The sequence below is a fragment of the Callionymus lyra genome, chromosome 7 (assembly GCF_982586985.1).
Source record: "Callionymus lyra chromosome 7, fCalLyr1.hap1.1, whole genome shotgun sequence".
Classification (NCBI taxonomy): Eukaryota; Metazoa; Chordata; class Actinopteri; order Syngnathiformes; family Callionymidae; genus Callionymus; species Callionymus lyra.
The window spans coordinates 10607067-10630616 of NC_141824.1; the positions used below are offsets into that span (position 1 = coordinate 10607067).

At 39.2% G+C, this 23550-nt stretch overlaps 3 protein-coding genes across 3 annotated transcripts in view; 2 read left to right on the plus strand and 1 right to left on the minus strand.

Moving 5' to 3' along the window:
* Positions 1–708: 708 nt before the first annotated feature.
* LOC148075022 (solute carrier family 25 member 36-A) lies at positions 709–13548 on the plus strand. Its single transcript, XM_087795667.1, has 7 exons — positions 709–1580; positions 3277–3441; positions 4612–4689; positions 6358–6458; positions 9804–9870; positions 10377–10666; positions 12034–13548. Exons 1-7 carry the CDS (start codon positions 1540–1542, stop codon positions 12225–12227), a joined length of 936 nt encoding a protein of 311 aa, XP_087651793.1. The 5' UTR covers positions 709–1539; the 3' UTR covers positions 12228–13548.
* A 2672-nt stretch (positions 13549–16220) lies between these two features.
* On the minus strand, positions 16221–18493 carry LOC148075023 (dynein axonemal intermediate chain 1-like). The gene has a single exon (XM_087795912.1). It carries the CDS (start codon positions 18021–18023, stop codon positions 16380–16382), a length of 1644 nt encoding a protein of 547 aa, XP_087652038.1. The 5' UTR covers positions 18024–18493; the 3' UTR covers positions 16221–16379.
* A 1694-nt stretch (positions 18494–20187) lies between these two features.
* The window catches only part of LOC148075024 (SPRY domain-containing SOCS box protein 4-like), a 44007-nt gene continuing 40644 nt past the window's right edge, over positions 20188–23550 (plus strand). Inside the window, exon 1 of the mRNA XM_087795913.1 lies at positions 20188–20429. The gene's annotated coding sequence lies outside the window, so the exon portion shown is untranslated. The remainder of the gene's footprint in view (positions 20430–23550) is intronic.

Sequence of the window (23550 nt, forward strand, 5' to 3'; positions counted from 1 at the left end):
TAGACGATCTGGCCAGACTACAGAAGCTAAATTGATTTAAGCTGTATAATGATAATAAATTTTATTTAAATGTGCCTTTTTGAACACACAAGGTTAAAAGATATCATCTATTTTTTACATTTTATTATTGTTATTATTATTGTTTTTAAAGATTATGGGGTTTTTTTGGGAGGGTTGGGGGGAATTTTTCTTTAATTATGGGTATGTTGGATGTACATTAAATTATGTAGGAAAATACAATAAATACATGTTTGATTTTACTCATTAGAACAGAAGAAAACGGCAATAAGAAAAAGTTTATTCTTTAAGGAAAAGCCTGCAAAAATATTTGTTTTATTTGTGTTTGTTTTATTGTAATCTCAATAGCTACCTGTCCTTCCTTCTTCCCAACATTAATCCCAATTCTCCCTTGTGTTACCTCTGGGTCAAGGTGACCATAAAACAAAAGAGTTTGAGGTATACATTGTGCCAAAGTAAGTAAGTAAGTAATTTTTATTTGTATAGCGCTTTTCCAGACCAGGGTCACAAAGCGCTTAAACAATCAAAACAATATTCAATAAAGTATATATTTTAAAGATCAAGATAAAACTGATAACACAACAGGAGTTACAGAAAATCAAGGAAAAGCCTGAACAAATAAAACGTCTTAAGATGTTTCTTAAAGGAGTCAGTAGATCCATCAAGCGCAAAGAGAGAGGAAGATCTTGTGTATCTTGTGAATCTTGTGTATTTCTGGAAGCCAATGTTGGTGGTTGACCTTGACCCAGAGACAACACAAGGGTAAAACTTTCTCCTTATTTTTTGTTTTTACTTTTTGTTCGAGCGGAAAGTTGCTGTCGATGTTACTAAAATGTAAAATCATTGCCTTGTTTTTAAATAAATTGCTTGTTTATTTTCCACTTATCTTGCCTTTATTACCACATTTGTGCAGTTGAAAAAAAAAGGAATAAAAGGTGACGGAAATTATTTTTATTGACTTGATGACGTACAAAGAAGGTGGTTCTTATATAAGTATTAGTAGTACTACGCGATATTTCTCGCTGAACGTCAATCCAAAATAAAACGATCACGTGACGAAGTTAGTGAAGAGGGGGGGGCGGGACCACGAGAGTCCCTCGACCAATCAGCGAGTCTGTTTAGCGACGGCGGCGCACTCGACGATAAACAGTGAGCGCTGCTCTTCAGAGGGCATTCAGTCACATTCAGCCTCCACGTTACACGGCTGGAAGGACAACCGGAATAACTCACCATTACATTTTTTTTAACATTTAAAACAAATATATATATTAATAAATAAACCCGGAGCTCTTTTTTTTTGGTTTCCCGCAGCGTCCCCAAGATATCCGCGCTGGATAGCGTGCTAGCTTTATGCTAGCTGGCGTTAGCCGTTACACGTTCCACGCAGCTGACCTCCACCAGAAAAAAACACAATATCACTCGTTTTTTGGACTTTTTTCCTTCAAGCCGGTGATGTTCGGTCATCGTCCCACCACGTCCTTCCCCGTCGTTCCCGTGTCCAGCTGCCGAATATGAGACAGAATGAGTCAAAGAGACACCTTGGTTCATCTGTTTGCTGGAGGGTGAGTAGATGCTAGCACATCTTTGCTAGTAGCATATTATTCAATATCACGGATCGACGTTCGATCCGTTGCTCGGTGAAACTTTTAAAAACATCCTCTCTTTTTTTATATTTGTTATTAAAAATAAATAAAAATAAGATGCATTACGTCCCTGTTTTACCTTTTGAGCTCAATGTCACCAGCTCCAATGACATTTGGATGTGTGGCGGGTTGTGTGGTTGGTATACAATTGTGTAATTGTGAGATTTTTCATAACTTTTAAGCCTAAAAGTTGTTGTTTTTTTTTAATAGAAACATTAGCTGGTACTTCAACCCTTTCTAACACAAATATGTGCTGTGCAGGAATTCGACTGATGCAACATTTTGCCTGCATTGTTATGGCTGTAACCCAAAAGTATAACTTGAATTAAATGGCAGTATTTCTTCATGACTTTATACAATTACTTTATTTATTTAAATGCGATAAGATAATACCCTTTTATTTGTCCCACAGTGTGGGAATTTGTGTTGTCACAGCAAAAAAAGTCGTAAACATACAGAGCACATATCAAAAAGTAAATACGATAATACTGTTAAATTATTACAATATGGGAATAGTTTGTATGTTTTCCCTGTGTTGCGTGGGTTTACTCCGGTTTACTCTCGCAGCCCTAAAACATACAGAGGTTGATCGATAACTTGGGGAAATTGTCCGTTGGTATGAGTGTCTGTGTGTGAATGATTGTATGTTTTGTGTGTCCTGTGACAGACTGGCTCCCTTTCCAGGGTGTCCCCTACCTTTCGCCCAAAGAAACTGGGATAGACACCAGTCCCCATAAACTTCCATAAGGGAATAAAGAGTAGAAAATGAATAAACACATAGGGCTCGAGCAAAGAACTTACAATTACAAATCAACTTATAAAGAGTTTAAAGAAATCAGAATGTAAAAATGTCAACTTCATGGAGAGCTTGGCTTCTGATATAATTTCAACTAGTTTTGAACGATTATAGAAAATAATCTAATTGCGATTATTTTCCTCACGTTTGTGTCAAAATATGCACTTATTTTTTAATGTCATCTTTTCATCGATTTCTTTCTTATATAACACATAGTTATTATTACAATTAAATGTATTTTTAGGTAAAAGTAATTAAGTAATAGTTAAAATGAAAGCAAATAAAGCTTAGATTGGAATAAATTGAGGTTTATTTATTTAATTAAATTACAGTTGTAAACAAACATGTAAAAATAATAATAAATATAATTATAAATCTCCTGAAAAAACATGGTAAAAAGTGTGTTTACCAATCAGTAATGAATCCCACAAACTGCAGTGCAACTTAAACAAAAGTGCAAACACTGTGTCGATCATGTCTGCCTTTTTCTTGTAGCTTCAACATTTTTATGCATATGTCATCCTTAAGTGCATCTCCTGTAATACAAAATAATGGATTGTAATTCATTCATGAAGTCAAATTACCACAAAATTAAATCTCAATCTTTTCAATATGAAAGTCAACTTTTCTTTTTTAAATTGTGATTATATCACAGATGCTTCAGATTCAGGCCTAATTTTAACCGTGCAAAATGGATAGAATTGTTAATAGTTTCGAATCTACATGAACTATCATAAAACCCAGTTCCAAACCGAAGAAGAAAAGAATCCTGTTTCAAGATGTTGTTCATTACCATTGTTTTTCCTTTATTTCCACCAGATGTGGCGGCACTGTCGGAGCCATACTCACTTGTCCACTGGAAGTGGTGAAAACTCGCCTTCAGTCGTCTTCCATCACGCTCTATGTATCTCAAGTCCAGCTCAGCACCGTCAACGGTGCCAGCATGGCCCGGGTGGCACCTCCTGGCCCGCTGCACTGCCTCAAGTGAGTACTTTAGTTTGAGTTTCTCTGAAAGTAATGCTTTTCTGTGCGAGTGGTGAACCTGTACAGATTGAATTTATAACACATAAATATAACAATAGTTCAATGTCCTTATATGCCCTATCAGAGTCAGTCAGTGATATGAGTTATATTCTTTGTGTAAACCTTTTGTCTTATGACTGACTTGTATAACTCATCAAGATCCACCCTAACACTATGTAAACACAACCCAGTTGATTCTGCCTTCAGCTTTGGCCTAAGGTTATGGAAGAGTCTAATTCAAAATGAGTCCTTGAATCCACTTTCATTTCAAGATTAGTTTGTAATATAAAACAAAAAGCCAAGAAATCTACTTTTAAACAACAGTTAGTTGCAGTTCATTTCAGGATTGTTTATATGCTGTAATTGTTACGGTGCCATTAAGCCATAAACTAATGAAGAGATATTTGATTTCACTATTCAGATAACTTCTTTATGGATGTTTTCATATTGTGGAATATAGCACTACTGTACTATACAACTGCATAGTTTTTGAGGAAATGTACAACAAGAAATGCATTCTTTAAAAATGTATTTTTCTTTATTGATATACCTTTTATTCTGGGGGTCATTTGAGGACACACATGCAGTATTAAAAAAAGTTAATAAATAAATGAATAAAAAGAATGAATAACACATTATAACCAATTCTTAAGATGGATAGATACCGTAGATGATAGATAAAAAACTTTATTGATCCCTCTGGAAGTCTCCTTCGGGAAATTGTTTTTCCAGCCACACAACAACACATACGATAGACTCATAAAAAACAAGAACAGTTTCTATAAAAAGAAAGTGCAAGATAACACAATCTAAGTCTAAAGATAAAGAACATGGACCAAAGAAAAAAATAAATGGCAACAATAAACATTTATAACAAGACAATAAATTCCACAACTTTTCTTATTAACATTTTTTATGCACACACTATATAACTATTGAAGAATTTTGTCTCATGCATGTCGCACATAATTTATTAGAAAGAGCAGAGTCTAAAGAGAGAATAGAAATCTGAGACTAATGGCTGACTGTGTATTTAAGAGGGAAATGAAATGAGCCATTTTGATTCATGACCCACCACCAAGACATTAACAATGTATTAACTTGTGTGTTTTTCTTTTTAACTTTATTCAGATTAATATTAGAGAAGGAAGGACCTCGCTCCCTCTTTAGAGGCTTGGGTCCAAACCTTGTTGGCGTCGCACCTTCTAGGTAAGACAACTCTACAGTACTTGTTTATGAATTGATTTGTTTCGTCTTTTATACAGAAAGTAATGAAGTCATTTTGTTGCAACAAAGCATGTGTGGCAGCTGATTGGGTGAAAGATGTGGGGCGTTGTGTTACACCGGAGGTTTCCTAGTTACAAAAAGCATTTGCTTGACAACTTGCAGCCTTATTTATCTACCATGTCGGCTTCTAATGGAAGTGTGTCCCGTCGGACGCGTCCGCGGACTCACTTACGGCTCATTTCCCCCAAAAAAATCTATGAAACAAGACTAAAAGTTAGGTAATGTCACCCCTGGTCATCAGTCAACCTGCAGCGTGCAGTTGAAGGTTCCTAAGTGACGCTAATGACCAGCGGCGAGCAGACCGCCGTGCTTAGCAAAGCAACCGTGGAGGTAATGAGCCTTCTGGTTCACTGACATGGATTTAATCATAGCACGGTTGAACACCTTCCCTTCGGTGTAGCTCAAAAAGAAAGTGTGTCTGTTAATATATTTGGTTTTAATACTAATGTTGCTGTTCTTTTGTACATTTGTCTACATTTGTCAAAATCAGGGTTGCTGATGCACTCGGATGACATTCAGATTTGAAACAATTGTGTTATCAAAAAAGAATACAGATTAACTGACTGTTGACTGTTACACACCCATATATATATATATATATATATATATATATATGTCACAGTACAGATTGGAATCCAGTAGGATAATCCGCAATGGTCCAAATGAATAAGGTCTATGACCTGGACCAGACGGCTGTCCCCATGGTTACACTGTGTATTGACAGAAGGGTTATCGGGTATCTAAAATATGAAGTAATTCACCTTAGATGGTAATGGTGAATGTAGGCTTACCTACGCTGAAATTTTAGGTGTGAAATGATTCAGTCTACTTTCCAAAACATTTTTCATGTAATCTGAATTTCTCCTATTAGAATTGGAGATTGTCCTGGTAGAATTCCCATTTGTCCTAGGACTGATTGGAATTCTAATATTCAGATGCCAGTTCAGTAGTAGGATTCCAACTGTACTGTGATATATATATGTGTGTGTATATATAATAAAATCACAACATCTAAGCTCAATTTTCACCCTAAAACTTGGATATATGTACCAGAATAAAATAAATAAATAATTTGTGGCAAAATATAACTTATTAATAATACCCAGAATGCTCAGCTCTCCGACCTTAATAGATGGCCTCTATAAAGATGCCAGTGTTGGAGAGAAGGTGAAAGACGGATTGTGAACTTGTTTGGTTAAAAATGAAAAACGCAGAGATGCATACGTGTATTAAATAAAGATAATTAATACTCTAAAGAATGCAAAGACAATGTCAATATCATACTTCCTGTAATGGTAAATTGGTCTTTTATTTGGCTGGCAATTTAGACCGAAGGATTTTGGTTCCGTTGATTAAAAGTATTACTACTTTACTACCTTGTGATAATCCAACACAAAGGGAAACCTTTTTATAAATAATGTCATCATCCATGGAGAATCAGTTAAAGAATTTGAGTGATGATTTGCAATCGCAGTTTCTCGATTATTGCCCAGCTTCAAGTTACACCGTCCATGTGAAATGAAATTAAAGCGAGTGAAACCAACAATCATGAGATATCTGACATGTACTTTTGACTTGTGTGTCTCACAGAGCCATCTACTTTGCCGCTTACTCCACTGCCAAAGAGAAGCTTAATAGCGTACTGGAACCCGACTCCACGCAAGTCCACATGGTTTCTGCTGCGATGGCAGGTAACTTGTTTTTGTATTTGTGAAATACTGAATCAGATGCGTTATCTCACCACGCAACGTTAATATTGGCTCATTTGGAATCTCGACACTTTCCCTGTAAATACAGCTCGTCTGGTCTCTGGTGTTTTGTGTGTCAGAGAAGGTCAGCAGCAGCGCTCCTGCCGCTCTGACCCACTTAGCCTCACGATGTGGGTCAGAGAGGTGGTGACGACGACAACTGCGTCCGTGTAGTTCATATCCAGCTGTGTATTTATACGAAGGAGCGTTTGGCTAAATATTCACCGAGCCACATTTAGCTCGCGGCTAAGTCAAGGTCACCGCTTGTGGCCTGTGCGATTGAAAAACAGTCCAGAGGAACCCATGATCGGTGTCCAGCAGTGTTGACAGAATGATATTTTAACTTTTCAGCACGGATTTATTTACGTCATTGGCTGGAGCTGCACAAACGGTTGTGTCTTCTAAACACTAAAGTACTTCAGAGGAACGGTCAACAACTTTTTTTTACTGACCGACGACACCAAGTTTGATAAAACTAAATAAAAACCAAAATGACCAATTTTGAATAATAATAATAATAAAGATGGTAGTTATCATAAAATGTAGTGCTAAAACAGATAATTTTTTCACATTTACATTATTTTATGCGTCAGCTCTAACTTTAGAAAAGACGTCGATCAAAACAATATTCTTTTACTATACACATACAATGTACTTTTATTCTTGGCTAAATGTTGTTCCCCTTGATAAGATTGTATTTAAGCGTATTATTGAAAAATCTAGATATAACGATGGTCTGTATGAGTCACTGTGAGTAACGGCATAACTTGACAAAAGATACGAGCCAAGATGCACTTTAGATGTTTTCTGATACATTTATTACAATAAATTACAACAAAACAGCACAACCGCAAAACAATACACAGATAAAATGTATATTATAAAAGGCCAAGAAATATAAGACACACACAGTAGTCCCAGAGAACCAGGGGAAAGGCCGGCACGAATAAAAATGAGAAAGGCGCTTTTCAAATAACTATTACTTACTAATGTGAAAACCCAACTCTTCTGATTCACTCGCATGTTTCAAATGTTGAATCTTCTTCTCCAAGATGCAGTAAGTTCCTCATCGTGACCATGTTTTGAACTTATCACTTGATAAAGATCTTCCCCAGTCTGAAATCTGGGCGAATGAGAGGTTACGAGAGCAGAGTCCATTATGAATTATTAATGGGTTCACTCCTCCTACAGTAGCAACAAACACAGTACTTGCCCTTTAAGCTCCATAAAGCTCTTCCCTGCCAAGAGGGTGGATGAACGAACGAGGTTAGGAAACAGTGGTCACTCTGTGTCCAGAGCTAATCTGCTTCACTCGCTCAAATAGAGGGAGCCTCGGCAAATAAGTTTACAGGTCCAATGTGACCTTTTTTCTATGTAACCTAGAAGGAGAGAATGAGTACTATTCTTTCCTCAAGCACCACCTTAACTTTATATTGACAATTATGCATCATGACGTGGTCGATGGGAGTATACTCGCACTTCTAACTATATCTCAAAACCAAAGTACCTGCTCTACAAATGTGCATATTTTTCCTTTCCCCAAGTATCTTTCACTTCTGTATAATCTCAGAGGGTTTTTTGTGAAATACTTCTGGATGGTGGTGGAATAGATGCTTGTTACTTTGCTAGACACACACACGCTTGTGTGTCATCTGACCGACTTGTGTAATTCCTCATGATCCACCCTCGCACTATGTAAACACGATACAGTTCTTCTTCAGCTTTGGCCTAAAGTTATAGAATTGTCCAATAAAAAATGGTCTTTTGCTTTAAAAAACACTTTTATGTCACTTTTTTTTTTTTCTAGGCTTTTTGTTTATATTACTGAGACGTCTTTTCAGTCACAGTTCACTTTAGTATTGTTATATAAACAATCCTTAAATGCTGTAATTGTTATGGCGCCATTAAGCCGTAAACTATAGATAATTGATTTGACTTTGCAGTTAAATTCCTTCATATATTACAAAGTGCAATATAGCACTAAAAAAACTATAAAACTGCAAAATGTTCTAGAAAATTAACAAAGAGGAAATTACCTATTTATTTATTTATATACATTTTATTCTTCCCACATTGGGGAAAAGGTAATGGTAAGTAAAGATGATGAACCAATACAATAATAATGATAATTATAAATAAAGCAATAAACTTAAAACAAGTTTTCTAGAACTAACTTTTTTAAATGCACACCATAGAGGTTCAGAAAAGCAGGGGAAAAAAGAATGTGTGTTTATATTATTAAGTAAGTTAGTAAAATGGTTGCATGCCCGTCACTTTGCTACACACACACTTGCATGTGTGTCTGTTTTAGGCCTTTAGCTCTCATGAGACCCCCCCACCACCAGGGGTCTCTAGCTGCATCTGTGAGGAGTTGCTTTGATCTGAGTGAGTACTCACCACAGATCCTACTTTAATCTATCTGGCTCCTCTTCCTTCCTATCTCCTCCTTTCTACCCTTCACTCCCTGCTCATCCAAGTCGAGGGATAAGAGTTTATTTTACCGCACTGCTTGTTATTCGTTTCTCCTTCCTAGCAGTCGTGTAGATTACAGTAGGACTCTTTTGAAAATTGCACTTTTAAAACCTACCTTGTCCTTAAAAAAGCTGTACCTGGTTTATAATATTCTCCCCTTTCCTGAAACGTTTCCTTTTTTTAAATATATTGTCAGGTTTCTACAGATGTGACAAAACAACACGTACACACACCTCGTATCATCGACATGTAACAGCTAGAGATGCGATTAAAATGTTGGATCCTTTGATTCCATCCCATAATTTCTCTTGGTTATTTTGTACAATTAAAAAGCCCTTTGAGAAACTCCAGTATCATGAAAGTATTATTTATAGTGTTCAGGAACCATCAGTAGATTCTGATCCACAGACCTCAGAGCCCAAGGTCTGGATCAGATCACTGATGGAAGGTCTAACTATGACGGATCTGAAAGTAAGAACCAGCATTTTAAAATTGATCCTGAAAGAAACGGGCAGCCAGTGAAGAGATTTAAGGATCGGGGAAATGTGAGTTCTTCTACTAGAGCGGCTCAGAATTTTTGCTGCAGAGTTTTGCGTTAACTGCAGGCGAGACAGATCCTTCTTGTTTAGACACCAAATAAACTGTACTAACTTTGGCGAAAGCTTTGTGAGTGGTGAGGTGAAAAGGTGCCTTTTGTTTCTTGGATACACTTATTTAATGATAACCCTTACACATTGTGATATTTTCTAAGTCATAACAAAGTCGCCCTTTTATATGATGGACTTTATTTGATCCTGGTCTTGTTCAATTCTACAGGTTTTACAGCCATCACAGCAACCAACCCCATATGGCTCATAAAGACTCGTCTGCAGCTGGACGCAAGGTACAGTTCCAGCCTATTATACCTCATGAAGTCACAATCTCAGTTTGTATTGCAGCATATGAGGGTTAAAGTGTATATTTACAAGTATTATTTAGTCTTAAACGTCCTCTTTCTTGGAAGTTCTGTTGATGCTAATCATGCTAGTTAATTTTGTCAGTACAGTATATTATACAAGATACCATTTTTTTTTCATCTAAGACTTGCTGGAAGATTTTGGGCCCTTGTGTGATAGAGTTTGACACGTCTGGCCTAGATTTGTCTGCTGAAGATGGCAGAATATATTTGTTGACTTAACTCTAAAGACTGCCAGGTTTAGAATTTGCGGTGATGGTTATTTTCTAATGCAAAACGTGTGGATTGTCAACAATATATAACGTTTAGTTTAATCAAGAAATCGTACAAATACTTCATAATGAGAATCAGAAGCTTCAATGTACATTATGTTACATGCTGTTCTGAAAAGCTTCTTTGTGCCCGTAATCTGACCCGTAAACCTCCGTCATCAGGAACCGAGGGGAGCGACGCATGAGCGCGTTCGACTGCGTGCGGCGGGTGTACAAGTCGGACGGCGTGCGGGGGTTCTACAGGGGCATGTCCGCGTCGTACGCCGGCATCTCAGAGACTGTCATCCATTTTGTGATCTACGAGAACATCAAGCGGCGTCTCCTGGAAGCCAAAGCGCAGCCGAACCTGGACGACATGGAGGAGGCGTCGAAAGACGCGTCGGACTTTGTAGGAATGATGCTCGCCGCCGCCACTTCCAAGACCTGTGCCACATCCATCGCTTATCCTCACGGTGAGACTTACACACACGTGAACCACACATATTTAAGAGTATGTCATTTGAGTCCCATTATACTTGATAGTCCTTTAGAATTTGCATCAGAAGAACATGTACTTTTTGATACTCCTTTTAAAGGAAATATCATCAATCATTTTTGAGTGCTCCTTTTTGGGATACGTTTGTATTCTGTGCGTATTGTAAGGGCTACGATATGTATCACAATACATTCAAGATTTAAAAGCAGCTTTATTCGCCGGTATATATTGGTACTTATGTATAATTATACATGGAATTTTCCCTTGTGGACGACTCTGGAATTTGTAACAAAATTAGAATAGGGATAAACGATGTGTACAAAATATAGAAGAGAAATAAATAATAATAATAGACACAGTGCAAAAACCGTCAAACAGTGCAATGAATGAAGTATAAATGGCATTGTGGGAATTTATTGTTCTAGAGTGAGATGGCGGAGGGGAAGAAAGAAATACAGAGGCAAAGATATGATATATTGTGATACTGTTGCAACAAGTATATATTTGTAGTACTGTCGAGTACTTGACTCTGGTGTTGTAGAATTTACAGACCACAAAATGCGTCCAAACATCATCTTTAAAAGCTGCTGGAGTCGACTGTATCCTCTCGTCCTCAGGATGTTCATAGGACTTGATTGTTCCTTTAGCTGAGTAGAACATAACGACTGCCATCTAGTGGCCTAAAGTTTAATTGCAACGCAGAAATTAATAAAACGCTGTGAGTATTTTAAATGTGAACTGTAAATTTAAAACCAGAATATGTCCAAACATCAGCTCTAAAAGCTGCAGTATCCTCTCGTCCTCAGTCATCACCTCTATCTTGTTTTATTGTTCGATACTTCCCGACTGCTGCCATCTAGCGTCTGGTAGTTTAATTCCAACACAAAACTGAACAAATTCCATGAATATTAACATGTTCTTTGTAAATAAAAAAAAAGATTTTATTCTATTTTACACACACTTTTTAAAAATATATAACGATAGAATAACTATGATTTGAATAATGTGATTAAAATCCGAAAATGAATGAATAAATGCATTAAAAAAAAAAAACGATATTAATAATGTTGTTGTTGAATATCAATACAGAATTTTGAAATAAATATATTGCGATATTTATTAGTATTAGTATTTTCTCACACCCATAGTGTAGTTTCAAAATACACTCGTTGTATCCGACATGTGACTCTTGACACAAAAGAACAACTGGCTTCATGAGGAAGATTAACTTGAACAAATGTCAAACTGAACGTGGAAAGAAAACGTTGCTTTAAACGCATACATTGTGTTCTAGATGTTTTTTGTTCTCCATTCACCCTCGCTCTCCTCCTCCTCTCTCTGCAGAAGTGATTCGCACCCGACTACGAGAGGAAGGCTCCAAGTACCGCTCCTTCTTCCAGACTCTCACCACCGTGGCCCGGGAGGAGGGATCCCGCGCCCTGTACCGCGGCCTCACCACACACCTGGTGCGACAGATCCCGAACACTGCCATCATGATGTGCACCTACGAGCTGGTGGTCTACCTTCTGAACGGTTAGAAGCTCCTCGGACGGGGGTCACACACACACCTTAGGTTCACCTGCTGCCCGCGGACGAGAAGAAAGAACGTTGTTGACAATGAATTGCACAGGAAGGATAAAAAACAGAAAAGTTCCTCCATTTTTAATTTTGGGAATCGTTTATTTTTTCAAATGAACCTTTATTCTCTCGTATCCTGCCTTTTTATTCTGTCGCTCTGCTCCGAGACAAATCTACGCTTCATCTGACGGAAAAAAAAACGACCCCGAAGCGAAAGCACAACGAAGCTTCGTTCTTCCGATGAAACGACGAGTCGCTCGCTGCTCCTCGTTCGGCGGCGGGAAAACCAACGATCGGAGATGTTCAAACAAACGAGTCCGACCTGAACCGGTTCTGAACATGTGCAAACAATTGTTGTCGTTTTTTCGCCGAGTCACTCGTGTCCAACACGTGAGACGCCATTTTAAACTACTAGAATGTCCAACACTGACCCACTTTTATAACAAAGTAAATCTATTATTTTAACGTTCAATAGATGGCTATATGGAATTTATATATAAATATAAACGGTATATTCATAGATACCTTATGTGATCTCGTGGCATTTCTTCTTCATCATCTTCTGATTTTCTTTTTTTTTGTCAAAGCACTTTCTGTCACATGTCAACCACAGACTCGACAATCCCTTGCAAGTGTCACTCAAGCATCATTTTTCAATTCAGTGGTTTCGTTTGGAAAAAGTGTTTTTAAAGCGGTCATTTTTTTTTTAAACCCGAGTCCATCTCATGCTCACACATATGAGAAGTTTTCGGTTGTTTTTTTTTTTACACAAGACATCAATTGAAAGACGTCTTATTGCCTCGTGTATCGTCCTGTCGTTCCGAGGTCTCTAATAATGTCAACCATGATTAAATACTGACATTTTCAATGCCAATAATGAGTGCGTTAATTCCTCCAGTTCTAGCATAAAGGTTGAATTTAAGACGAGCTCATCAAAATGTATTTGGTCCAGACCTCTGTTGTCGTATTCTGAAGTCTTGTTTGTTTTTTACACCTCTTTCTCTCCATGGTCATGTTTCTGTGTCGGCATGATGGTCCAAAGTGAGTGACGTGAATGTTTTGCTTCCCAGACAATCACCCTCTTTTTCATGTTATTGTCATTGTGTGTGTGTGTGTGAGTCTGAGAGAGTGTGTATGCAAAGTTTCTCCCGACAGTGTTCTCATCTCTCCTCGCGTTTCTTTTCCATGTCCGCATCTGACGGGTTTCAGCTCAAAAGTCCGCCTCCTTTTATGCATTCTGTCAAACAAAAAAGTAAATAAAATGGAAACGGTGCAAATATATATTTTGTTGGTTTTTGGTGTCTCGTCTCTTTAAAAAATGACCACAAAATGTCTGGTTTGTGTTTAGGAAAAAGTTGTCGTACAAAAACATTTAAATAAGGCAGCGACAGTTGATGGTCTTAGGAGGAAAGGCTGTATAACAAATTGTTACTGTATCCTCTCGTCCTCAGTCATTGATCTCGTTTCCATTTTTCAGCCTGGGCGCGCAGATACCTGTCTGCAAAGTAGGGGCCTCAGATTGCAGCTGTGCTTTTAGTCTACACCCACTTTATTAAAATATAAAACAAAAATATGATACAAAAAAGGATTTTAAACTTAAAAAAACAATAATAATAAACATTTTTTTCAACAAGATTTTTGCAACATAGATCAGACCAGATGAATCTGTACCAGTTGTAACTATGTGGACGAATATTCAATGTCGGTTGTGATGTCATAAGTGAGATTTTTTAAATGTTTCTTTCTTTTTTTTGTTCAACCAACAATAACTGTTCAAACAAAGAATCCCCAGAATCTATTGACTATTTCATTGAACCATAATCTATATTTAAACTAACATTTAATCACTTATATATAACATGTATGTGCCAGTAGGTGGCGGTATTGTCCAGCTAAATCCTCGACCCTTTTCCACTGGCACCATCTCACTGACTATTTTCTTTTTCCAAAGTTACATTTCCAGATAAAAATGGAACTCGTTTTTAATAGCGTGAGATTTGTAGTCCAACTATCATTCGATCAAAACAAAGCAACATTTACAATCAATTTTATCTGCTTTTTAAAGCGCATTTTCAGTTGGAAAAGTCTTAAAAATGTGAGATTTTTTTTATTTTTTATATAAAGTCCTTAAAGATTTTTCTTATTTCCGCACTGGACCAAATATACCAACAATTGCTCACTCATTTTGACAGAAAGACTCCAAGACAAACCATATCCTTGGTTCCTGGTCAACCACAAAAACATCAGTCATGGTGTCTTAGGCGTTGGTTCTTAACACCGCAGAACATTTCTCCACAAGAGAGTTATATAATAACTTTTGAAGCCCTGCAGTTTTTTTTTACAGCCCACTAGATGGCAATCTCTGCTATACAATACATTGATGAAGTATTTTGAATTGAGGGCGCCACCTACTGAGTTAAAAAAATAATATAATGTTTCGTGAAGCTTCATCAGACCATCACACCTGACTTTGGCTGTTTCTGAAGCTTTAATACAGATCGTTTTTAGTTGTATTTTACTGTGTATATCTCAACAAAATGTAACTTATCATGAAACACAAATTAGTTTTTAGAGTTGAATTATTGTTGTTTTTCATCATCTCCATTTGTCAACAAACACTTTCAGCTAAAAAAATGTCTCGGATTTTACTCCGACACGCAAATGCAAAACCACACACAAAACAATCACCTTCGTGCGACTAGAAGTTCAGCCAAGTCCAAAACAAAGACGTCCCATTCATTTCCCCCCCTGACTCTTGGGGGATTCGGTGACATCGTTTCTTGTTTTTTTTTTTCACCGTGAGGACAAGTGCCGACTCCAAGTCCGAGCGGGAATGAGCAACGGCGCGCGGACGTGGCTGGACGCGAGCTGGGAAGTGGACAAAGAGAACGGTGAAGGTGGTGAGTTACAAAAAAGAGTGTCGGTCAGTGGATTCGGGCAGGATATCAAATGTGCAGTGAGTGGGAAGTGCCAACACCACGTTTGCACATTTGTGACGGGATGTTGTTTTCACTGCGGGAGAGACGCCAGTGAGCAGGAAAAATTCCCCGTTTTTTCTCGTGTGCACGATAGAAAGTGCAGCTGTGAGTTACATTAGTGGGTGAAATTAAACTGTGAACCAGTGCTAGAGTTATATAAACAAGAGTAGTGATGCATTATGAGGATACAATGTCCACATTTTCAAAGGCCACTAGATGGCGCTCTCTTCGCCATAATCTTTGCTATAAACTAGTGATGGTCCGAAGAAGCTTCATGAAGCAGTGTCATGTTGTTTAGAGGTCAGTAGGTGGCGCCAACAGTATAAAAAAAAGATGTGCTGCTCCATTAGAACGGTTGTTCCAATGGGAAATAGTGCAGAGACCGCCATCTGGTGGACTCTGAAAGTAATGACACAATTTCATCAAACCATCACTAGTATAAATCACTTGTTTACAAACTGCATTTTGAATTAATACGACACTGTATCATGAAACCTCATCAACCCCCAAAACACTGTAGATATCAGTTCCCTTTGTATACTTGACACTCAAATGAAAAAAGCTTTTAATTATTAATAGTTAATTTTTTTTAAATATATATTTTAATCCTTACACCAAATCCTGTTTACAGTTTATGGCTTTTGAGTGAAAATAAGTGAAATATGTGATTATTAAACCGGTTTGCTGTGCAAAAAAAGGCTGTAAAAACCCATTTTTGACCATATTTGACATGGTTCCTTAAAAGGAAAATAATCATATTTTATTTATTTATTTTAACATTAGTTTAGTAAACAAATCTAAAATACAATTAAATCATGTGTTTATTGACATAAACAAGAAGTTACATTTTAGAAGCGGCCATTTTGTGCAGTGCTTTCTCTGGTGTTCCCTTCAAAAATGCTTTAAAAAATAGGCATACTTTTGATGCAACACTTTTATTACATGCAACAAAGTTCATTCATTCATTTTCTTTACCGCTTAAACCCTTATGGGGGTCGAGGGGGGAGTTGTTGAGTCTGAAATCCCCTTAAATGTACGACTTTCTGACGAGTTCTAGTGTTTCCTGCCATTTTGTAAAACTTGAAAATCCATCCAGGGAGATGGACGATGTAGGACGTCAACCGTTGTTACATCTCAGCTGTTCTGATCTTGTTCCCTAAGGGAACTGAGCAACTTCTCTATCTTGGCCAGTTCAGCTTCAGGACCCTTTGGCATTTCCTGGCCCTTTTCTCCCTTCGGCCCCTTTCTGAGATTTGGAGAAAGCTTGAGGCTGGTGACGTAACTCCGATTGTCCCCGACGATGATGAGCGGCTCCACCGGGTTAAACTTTATGGACGTCAGTTTGATCTTCTTGGCTACCACCTGCTGTTGGCAGATGGGATCGTACTTATTGATGCTAAGATCATAAACGCTAACTTTGCCATCGATGGTGACGGCAGCAAAAACAGTAGATGAGTACGGGGCCCAGGCCACGTTAGCGACTGCAGAACCAAGGTCAAAAGTAAGCATTGGGGTGCTGATGGTGTGGTCCCAGATCTTGATGGTCCAGTCTGAGCTGCATGATATAAAAACCTTGGGGTGGTAGTTGTTCCATTTTATTGTATCTACTGGCATACTGTGGGCCTCGTAGGTTTCCAGAAACTGGGTGGAATACATTTTGGAGCACATGTGTATTTTACCTTCTTCAGTGCCAACCAAGAAGAAATTGTCAATTACTTTGTGGAAGTCAAACGCCGTACCGCGGACATTGGTGATGGTCTCAGCATCCTCTGGGCCTTTTGCAAAAGCACCATCCAATGGAAGCCTTATGATGTCCCTGTAGGCCAGTTCATTCTTCACCAGCGTCCACGAGACCACTCTTCCGTCGGCCGATATCGAGCAGAAATTAGGGTTGTCGGCCAAATCGTCAGCTTGCCAACGGACCTCCCAAACTGGATCGGTATGTTTCCCATTCTCAGGAGTACTTTTATACACAGGCTCCATCCCCTTCTTTTGCAAGTTGTAGACTGCCACATAGCCATCATAGAGGCCCACTGCCACAAGGTACGACCTCTTGGGATGGATGTCCAGGTGCAGGACACTAGAAGTAGTAGGGAAGATGTACTCTGGAAAGGTGGAGTTCTTCAAGGTATAGAAAATAAGCATGCCATTGCCTTGTTTACCAAAGTCATCTGAGCCCATGGCTACTCCAAACAGGTCATTGTATTTCTTGTTCCAGCAGACGGCCGTCACAGAAAGTCTTCTGGCTTTGTTATAATGGAACTTCCACAAAGGAAGGAGAGTCCCTTCCTGACCCTTGAAGTCGTCAGCAGCATCCTCGTAGTATTTAAAGTCCTGTGCTAGGTCGTCAAAAGTATTCTGGTGGAGCATTCGTTCAATGGTTTTTGCGATCTTGGCCACTCTGTTGGAGTTATAGCCCTTCTTCAATAGAGCTTCGACATCCTTCATCGGCTCTTTGGCTTTGAGCTTCCCTTTGTCGCTCTGTTTCTTCCGGTAGCAACTGTAGGCGTGCTCGATCTTCCACTGGTTAGCGGTCGCGGCGAAGACGAGGCATTGAGGAGGTAATATTTGGCAGCCCTTATCCCTCAGTGGGAAATGTTGAGTTTGAGTGGCCCTGTCAATCACTGGCGGCGGCTCTTTTTCAATAGAATCTTCATCTTCCTGATCGTCCCCTTCTTCCTCTTCCTCGTCGCCAGAGTCCGCGTTCTCCTTCTCTTTATCATCTCCCTCTTTTTCGGCCTGAGCGTCCGCAGCACCTTCAGAATCTTCTGAGTCCATTTTCGCAAGTTCTGTTGACTACACAAAACTAAAGAAAAATGTTGGGTTTGCCTTCAATCAAGCACCCCTCATACTACTGTACCTGACCAGCTCCATACTGAATTTTTAAATATTCCAACATGAAAGCCAGATTATGAGAAACAAAGACAAAAAGATAAAAGGTCATTTTAATGCCTCACAGCCTTTGAATGTACTTGTCTCCATTATCTCTGGGCTGTGACATCGTTTCTGGCAATAAATAGACACATAAAAACAACTGTCTAATAGAAATTAGAGTGAATCTAGCGTGTCCTGGGTTCCCCCCCAGTTGTATCCCCCACCTCACAAGTAAGGATTTTAGGGACTTAACCGATGTTCAGGACATCTCAAGTGCCCCCTCTCAATGTGGAGACTCTCCCGGTTGACCATCCTCCTCACCCCATCTCAAGCCACTTGTACCTCCGATCATGTTTTTCTGAGCACCACCCACCACTTGGGACCATAGGTGAGGGTAGGAACGTATGTAGATGGACTGGTATACATAAAGCAGGGGTCTCCAACCCATCCGGAAATGGGCAAAGGTTTACCAGTCAACACACATGAGTTAAGGAACTTAACTTATCATAGTCTTCAGACGCCTGATTGGTTCAATATATGTGCTCGACCAGTTGGATCCAAAACCTACACCTGGGGTCTCCGAACTGGTCCTCAAAGGGCCGGGGGGTGGTGCAGGTTATTGTTCCAGCCAATCAAGAGCACCCCCTTTAACCCAATCAGGAGCCTTCAGAGTGTATTCAGCTGATTTTCAGTCCGGTGTTGCTTGTTTAAGCTGAAACCTCATTGGTTAAACTGTACATGCTTGATCGGTTGGAACAAAAAACCTGCACCACCTCGGGGCCCTTTGAGGACCGGTTTGGAGACCCCTGACCTACACCATCTTCTCCGGCATCTTAAAATACCTGACATAGAGATCTTCCTTTTGGCTTAGCTCTCTTTCCAACACCAAAGATTAGTGCAGCGTTCTAATGACTGCTTACTGCCAGGGATAAGAACCAGACGCTCGCAAGTCCACGTTTTTTAAGCAGTCAGCGTAAAAGGTAAAGGTGTATTCTCATTCCTGCCCCAATTGGAGGACTGGGGTTGGACTAGGTTCTTGTTCATGAGTGTGGAATGGATGGATCTTCTGGTGGATTGTAGATAGATAGATAGATGGATGGATGGATGGATGGATGGATGGATGGATGGATGGATGGATGGATGGATGGATGGATGGATGGATGGATGGATGGATGGATGGATGGATGGATGGATGGATGGACGGACGGACGGACGGACGGACGGACGGACGGACGGACGGACGGACGGACGGACGGACGGACGGACGGACGGACGGACGGACGGACGGACGGACGGACGGACGGACGGACGGACGGACGGACGGACGGACGGACGGACGGACGGACGGACGGACCGGTGGATGATTGATGGATGAATGGATGGAATATGGACAGAGTGGTAGAAAGTTGGATGGATGGATGGACACATAGATGGATAGATGGATGGATGGATGGATGGATGGATGGGTGGATGGATGGATGGATGGATGGATGGATGGACGCATAGATGGATGGATAGATGGATGGATGCATAGATGGATAGATGGATGGACGCATAGATGGATGGACGCATAGATGGATAGATGGATGGATGGATGGATGGATGGATGGATGGATGGATGGATGGATGGATGGATGGATGGATGGATGGATGGATGGATGGATGGATGGATGGATGGATGGATGGATGGATGCATAGATGGATAGATAGAGGATGGATGGATGCTTGATGGATGAATACATGGAATATGGACAGAGTGGTAGAAATTTGGACAGAGTGGTAGAAATATGGATGGATGGATGGATGAATGGACGGACAGACAGACAGAATTAGGAATTACTACATGACATCCTAACAAATATAATATTCGGATTTATTTATTTATGTTAATGAAAAGAAGAGTTTTTAATATTTTCACCAATATTGGGACAGTCCAGATGATACTATAGCATGTTCAACTCTTTAGATCAGGATTGTTTTGTATTTATTTATTTTCCTGTTGTGTAATCTGACACTAGTCACCTTCTTGTGATCCCGAGCCTGCAGCCAATCAGCGCGCGTCAGGAACACATGCAGGCGATAATATCCGCGGCTGCAGCAGGACGAACAAAGAACGCTTCGGCTGTTCCAGGGTCTGTTCCAGAGTCAGCCAGAGTCGACAACACGGATCTAGAACTGCTCCTCCATACCTACTTTTTATTCTCACCACTGGACTTTAAACGTTTTAAACTGTCTTTGCTTTTTTTTTTGTACGTGGCTGTTGAAGGGAAGGAAGTCGACTTCGAGTTTCCTTCGGATGTTTAAACTGCGGTAGGTTTTTATCTTTTAAACTGACTTTCTAAACAAAACGACAATATCAATAAGTCTTTAAGAGGATGTTTAAAGTCTTTTTTTTTTAATAAACTTTTGTTCTTAAACAGGGAAACGTTGCTCCTGATCTCCACCCCCTTTTTCCAGGGCAGACCTCGTTGTGTGTTTTTTTTTAGTTTTTTCACTAACAAAAGTAAGAAAAACCCTCGATAAAAACGCATTTAAAGTCTTTATACAGTCTTGTATTTTAACTAGTGTTTGGTTGAAGTGTCATAAACTCACTTGTGTGTTTTAATTTGAATTTAAAGAACTCACAAACCACTGATCTTCTTCTCGTGTTGCGTTCATGGTCCCGTGTGATTTTTTTTTTTTTTTGATGCTGCTTTCAAGTACGTTTGCTCTCTTTTGAACGAGCTCTTGGTTCGAACACACCCTTCAGACAAATGTGCTCAGTCCTGTCTGCTCGAATCCTCGTGGGTTCTGACGTGAATCTGCGTGGATGTGGGTGGACAAGAGCAGATGGTAAGATGGTGACTTGATCTGGTGGTTTTTTTTTACCAACTCCTGGTCAAAAGTATTTGTTACTGAACCCAATGGAAAGAAAAAAGGAATTTATATACTTTATTTTCAATTGATTATTACTTTGAAATTTGTTTACTTTAAAACAAAAATGATGGTATTTTCTCTGAAGTAACAATAGTCAACAATACTCTGGTATACTGGTTGGAGTCAATAGTAAGTAAGTCATTTTTATTTATAGAGCGCTTTTCCAGACCAGGGTCACAAAGCGCTTAAACAATCAAAACAATATTCAATAAAGTATATACTTTAAAGCTCGACAAGACAAGATGCTCGATTCAGTGAAGTTTTACTCGCAAATATACTTGTAAACTTGAAAATAAGTTTATTTATTTAACCTTTTTTGTCTGACTTTAACATAATGCCCACATTTAACCGGTTCACGGGGCAAATAAAGGTAGGGGACCCTTGTTTAAGACCATATTTAAGATGATTTCTAAAAAGATGGAGGAAAAGTACAAATAAAGAAGATTTAAGTGTTTAGTAATACCATAGTTTTTCATTTTATCCTCACATTTGATTGGTGAACGGATTTCAAGTACAATAAATTCAGACCTAGTGTTTGACAAACCTTGTCGATTAAATAAAACAAACAACTGATTAAGATGAGTCACTATTGTTTGTTTTTTTCTTGGACCAAACCCCACAATAATATAGTTTATATAGTGATAACGGTATAAAAATGTATTTCCATATCAATGTATAATATTATATAGAAGAAGTTGATATAGTTCCACCGGCTCATTGGCTAGTAGGGACTAAGTACATGTGGGTAAAACTGGTAACTTTAGGATGTATCTAAATATTATTGTCAGTTCCTAAAATAGTTTATATTAAAGTGTATACCTGCAACAAACTTATGATGATCCTTTAACAAAATTTATAAACTTTTTGGTAACTCTTTTGAATTCATCATATTTTTTCCCGCTTTATTTTAGTGGAATTAAGGGGCCCTGGGCCTGACTCGAGCTACTAGGGGTGAGAGGGTCAGGGACCCCCTGGACTGTTCGCTCATAAAGCCACTCATGCCTACAGGCATCAATTAACCTCTGTGTGCCGTTTTGCTCCGTGGTAGGAGGAAACCGATGCAAGCTCAGGAAAAAAAAGATAGGAATTCCACACAGACCTGGGTCGCTCTTGGATCAGGGGTTGTCGAACTCGACCGTACTAAGTCTTGGGGGCCCAAGAAAATGTATATTTCTCTATCAGGACTTAGAATTCCGATTATAATATCGTTTTTTAATTCATTGAGAACATTTTCTTCTTGATGATCGACTCGTGTAGAACCCCAACTCTCCTCGACTCACTCGCATTTTTCGAATGTTGTAGTATTCCTCTCCCAAGATAGATAGATAGATGGATAGAACTTTATTTATTTATTAAGATGCAGTAAATCCCTCATCATGACCATGTTTTTAACTTTATAAAGTTTGTCCGAAATCCAGGCAAACGAGAGGTTACAAGAGCGAAGTCCATTATGACTTAGTAATGGCTTCACTCCTCCTCCAGCCAGCTGTAACCACGCCCCGCTTTGTTAACACAACGAGTGCCTTGGAGGTGGAGACTTCCTGGATTAATGATGTGCAGTGACAACCCCCAAAACTTGAAATGAACATTAATCTACTTTTGTTAGTTTCCGGTAAAGTTTCGCCACCTTCATACAGTCAATGATTAAAGTTTTAAAGTCCTAATCTTTTCAATAGATGTCTTAAAGGGACGATGTGTTCACACTAGCCTTCTTTTTCTTCTTCTTCTTCTTCTCACCCACACATGCGCTCCCTTCTTCCCAGAGTGCCCCCCCCTTCCATCTCCCCGCCCCCTTTTGCTAAAGCCAAGCTCGTCTGACGCTGACTCAGCAGACTTGTTTGTTTTGAAAATCCATTAAGAGCTTTTGTGGTGCCGAGCTCGGCCGTGCCTGGTTTTGACAGGACAGTGGGTCACTTTAAAAAAGAGGCCTGACCAATAGTCGTGTAACACAACGTAACATCTCTGTCCACAGACGCCAGATTCAATTGGCTTTTTTTTTTTTAAACGACCAAACGACTCGAGAAGAAGCTTGTTTTGCTTCAGTAATTATACGGCCAACATGTTGTCTCATTTATACCAGCTTTTCCTCCCCTGGTGAGTCAAAGATTAAATCACTATACTGTGAATAAAACCGGGGGTACGTAATGGCGAGTGCTTGTGTTTTTGCCAGTCTGGCCGAGATATGATTGGCGTCAAATCGCCAGAAGACTGAAGGATAATGACAGCATTTGCGATGGTTGTTATTTTTTTTTCCTCCCAGGAATCTGACACGTTCAGGGACAGAAGTGAAGAAGCATTAGCATCATTCTGTCAGTATCGATTACAACAGCCCTCAGATCTCTTTCCAGTGGCGTTCCGGAGTGGAAAGAGTAGTTCCTGTTGGGTGAGCGTCCTCGTGGTACTCAGATACATGGCTGCTTCGCAACAAAGTTTATACTATAAAATAAGTATAATTTTCTTTTCTCTGAGCATATGGTTTAAAGCAGGGGTCCCTACTTTATTTAATACTTGAGTA

Coding starts and splice junctions, on each gene's coding strand:
- LOC148075022 (XM_087795667.1), top strand. CDS start 1,540: ATGAGTCAAAGAGACACCTTGGTTCATCTGTTTGCTGGAGG. Junction 6,459..9,803: donor GGTTTCTGCTGCGATGGCAG/GTAACTTGTTTT, acceptor TCAATTCTACAG/GTTTTACAGCCATCACAGCA. Junction 9,871..10,376: donor CGTCTGCAGCTGGACGCAAG/GTACAGTTCCAG, acceptor CTCCGTCATCAG/GAACCGAGGGGAGCGACGCA.
- LOC148075023 (XM_087795912.1), bottom strand. CDS start 18,023: ATGGACTCAGAAGATTCTGAAGGTGCTGCGGACGCTCAGGCCGAAAAA.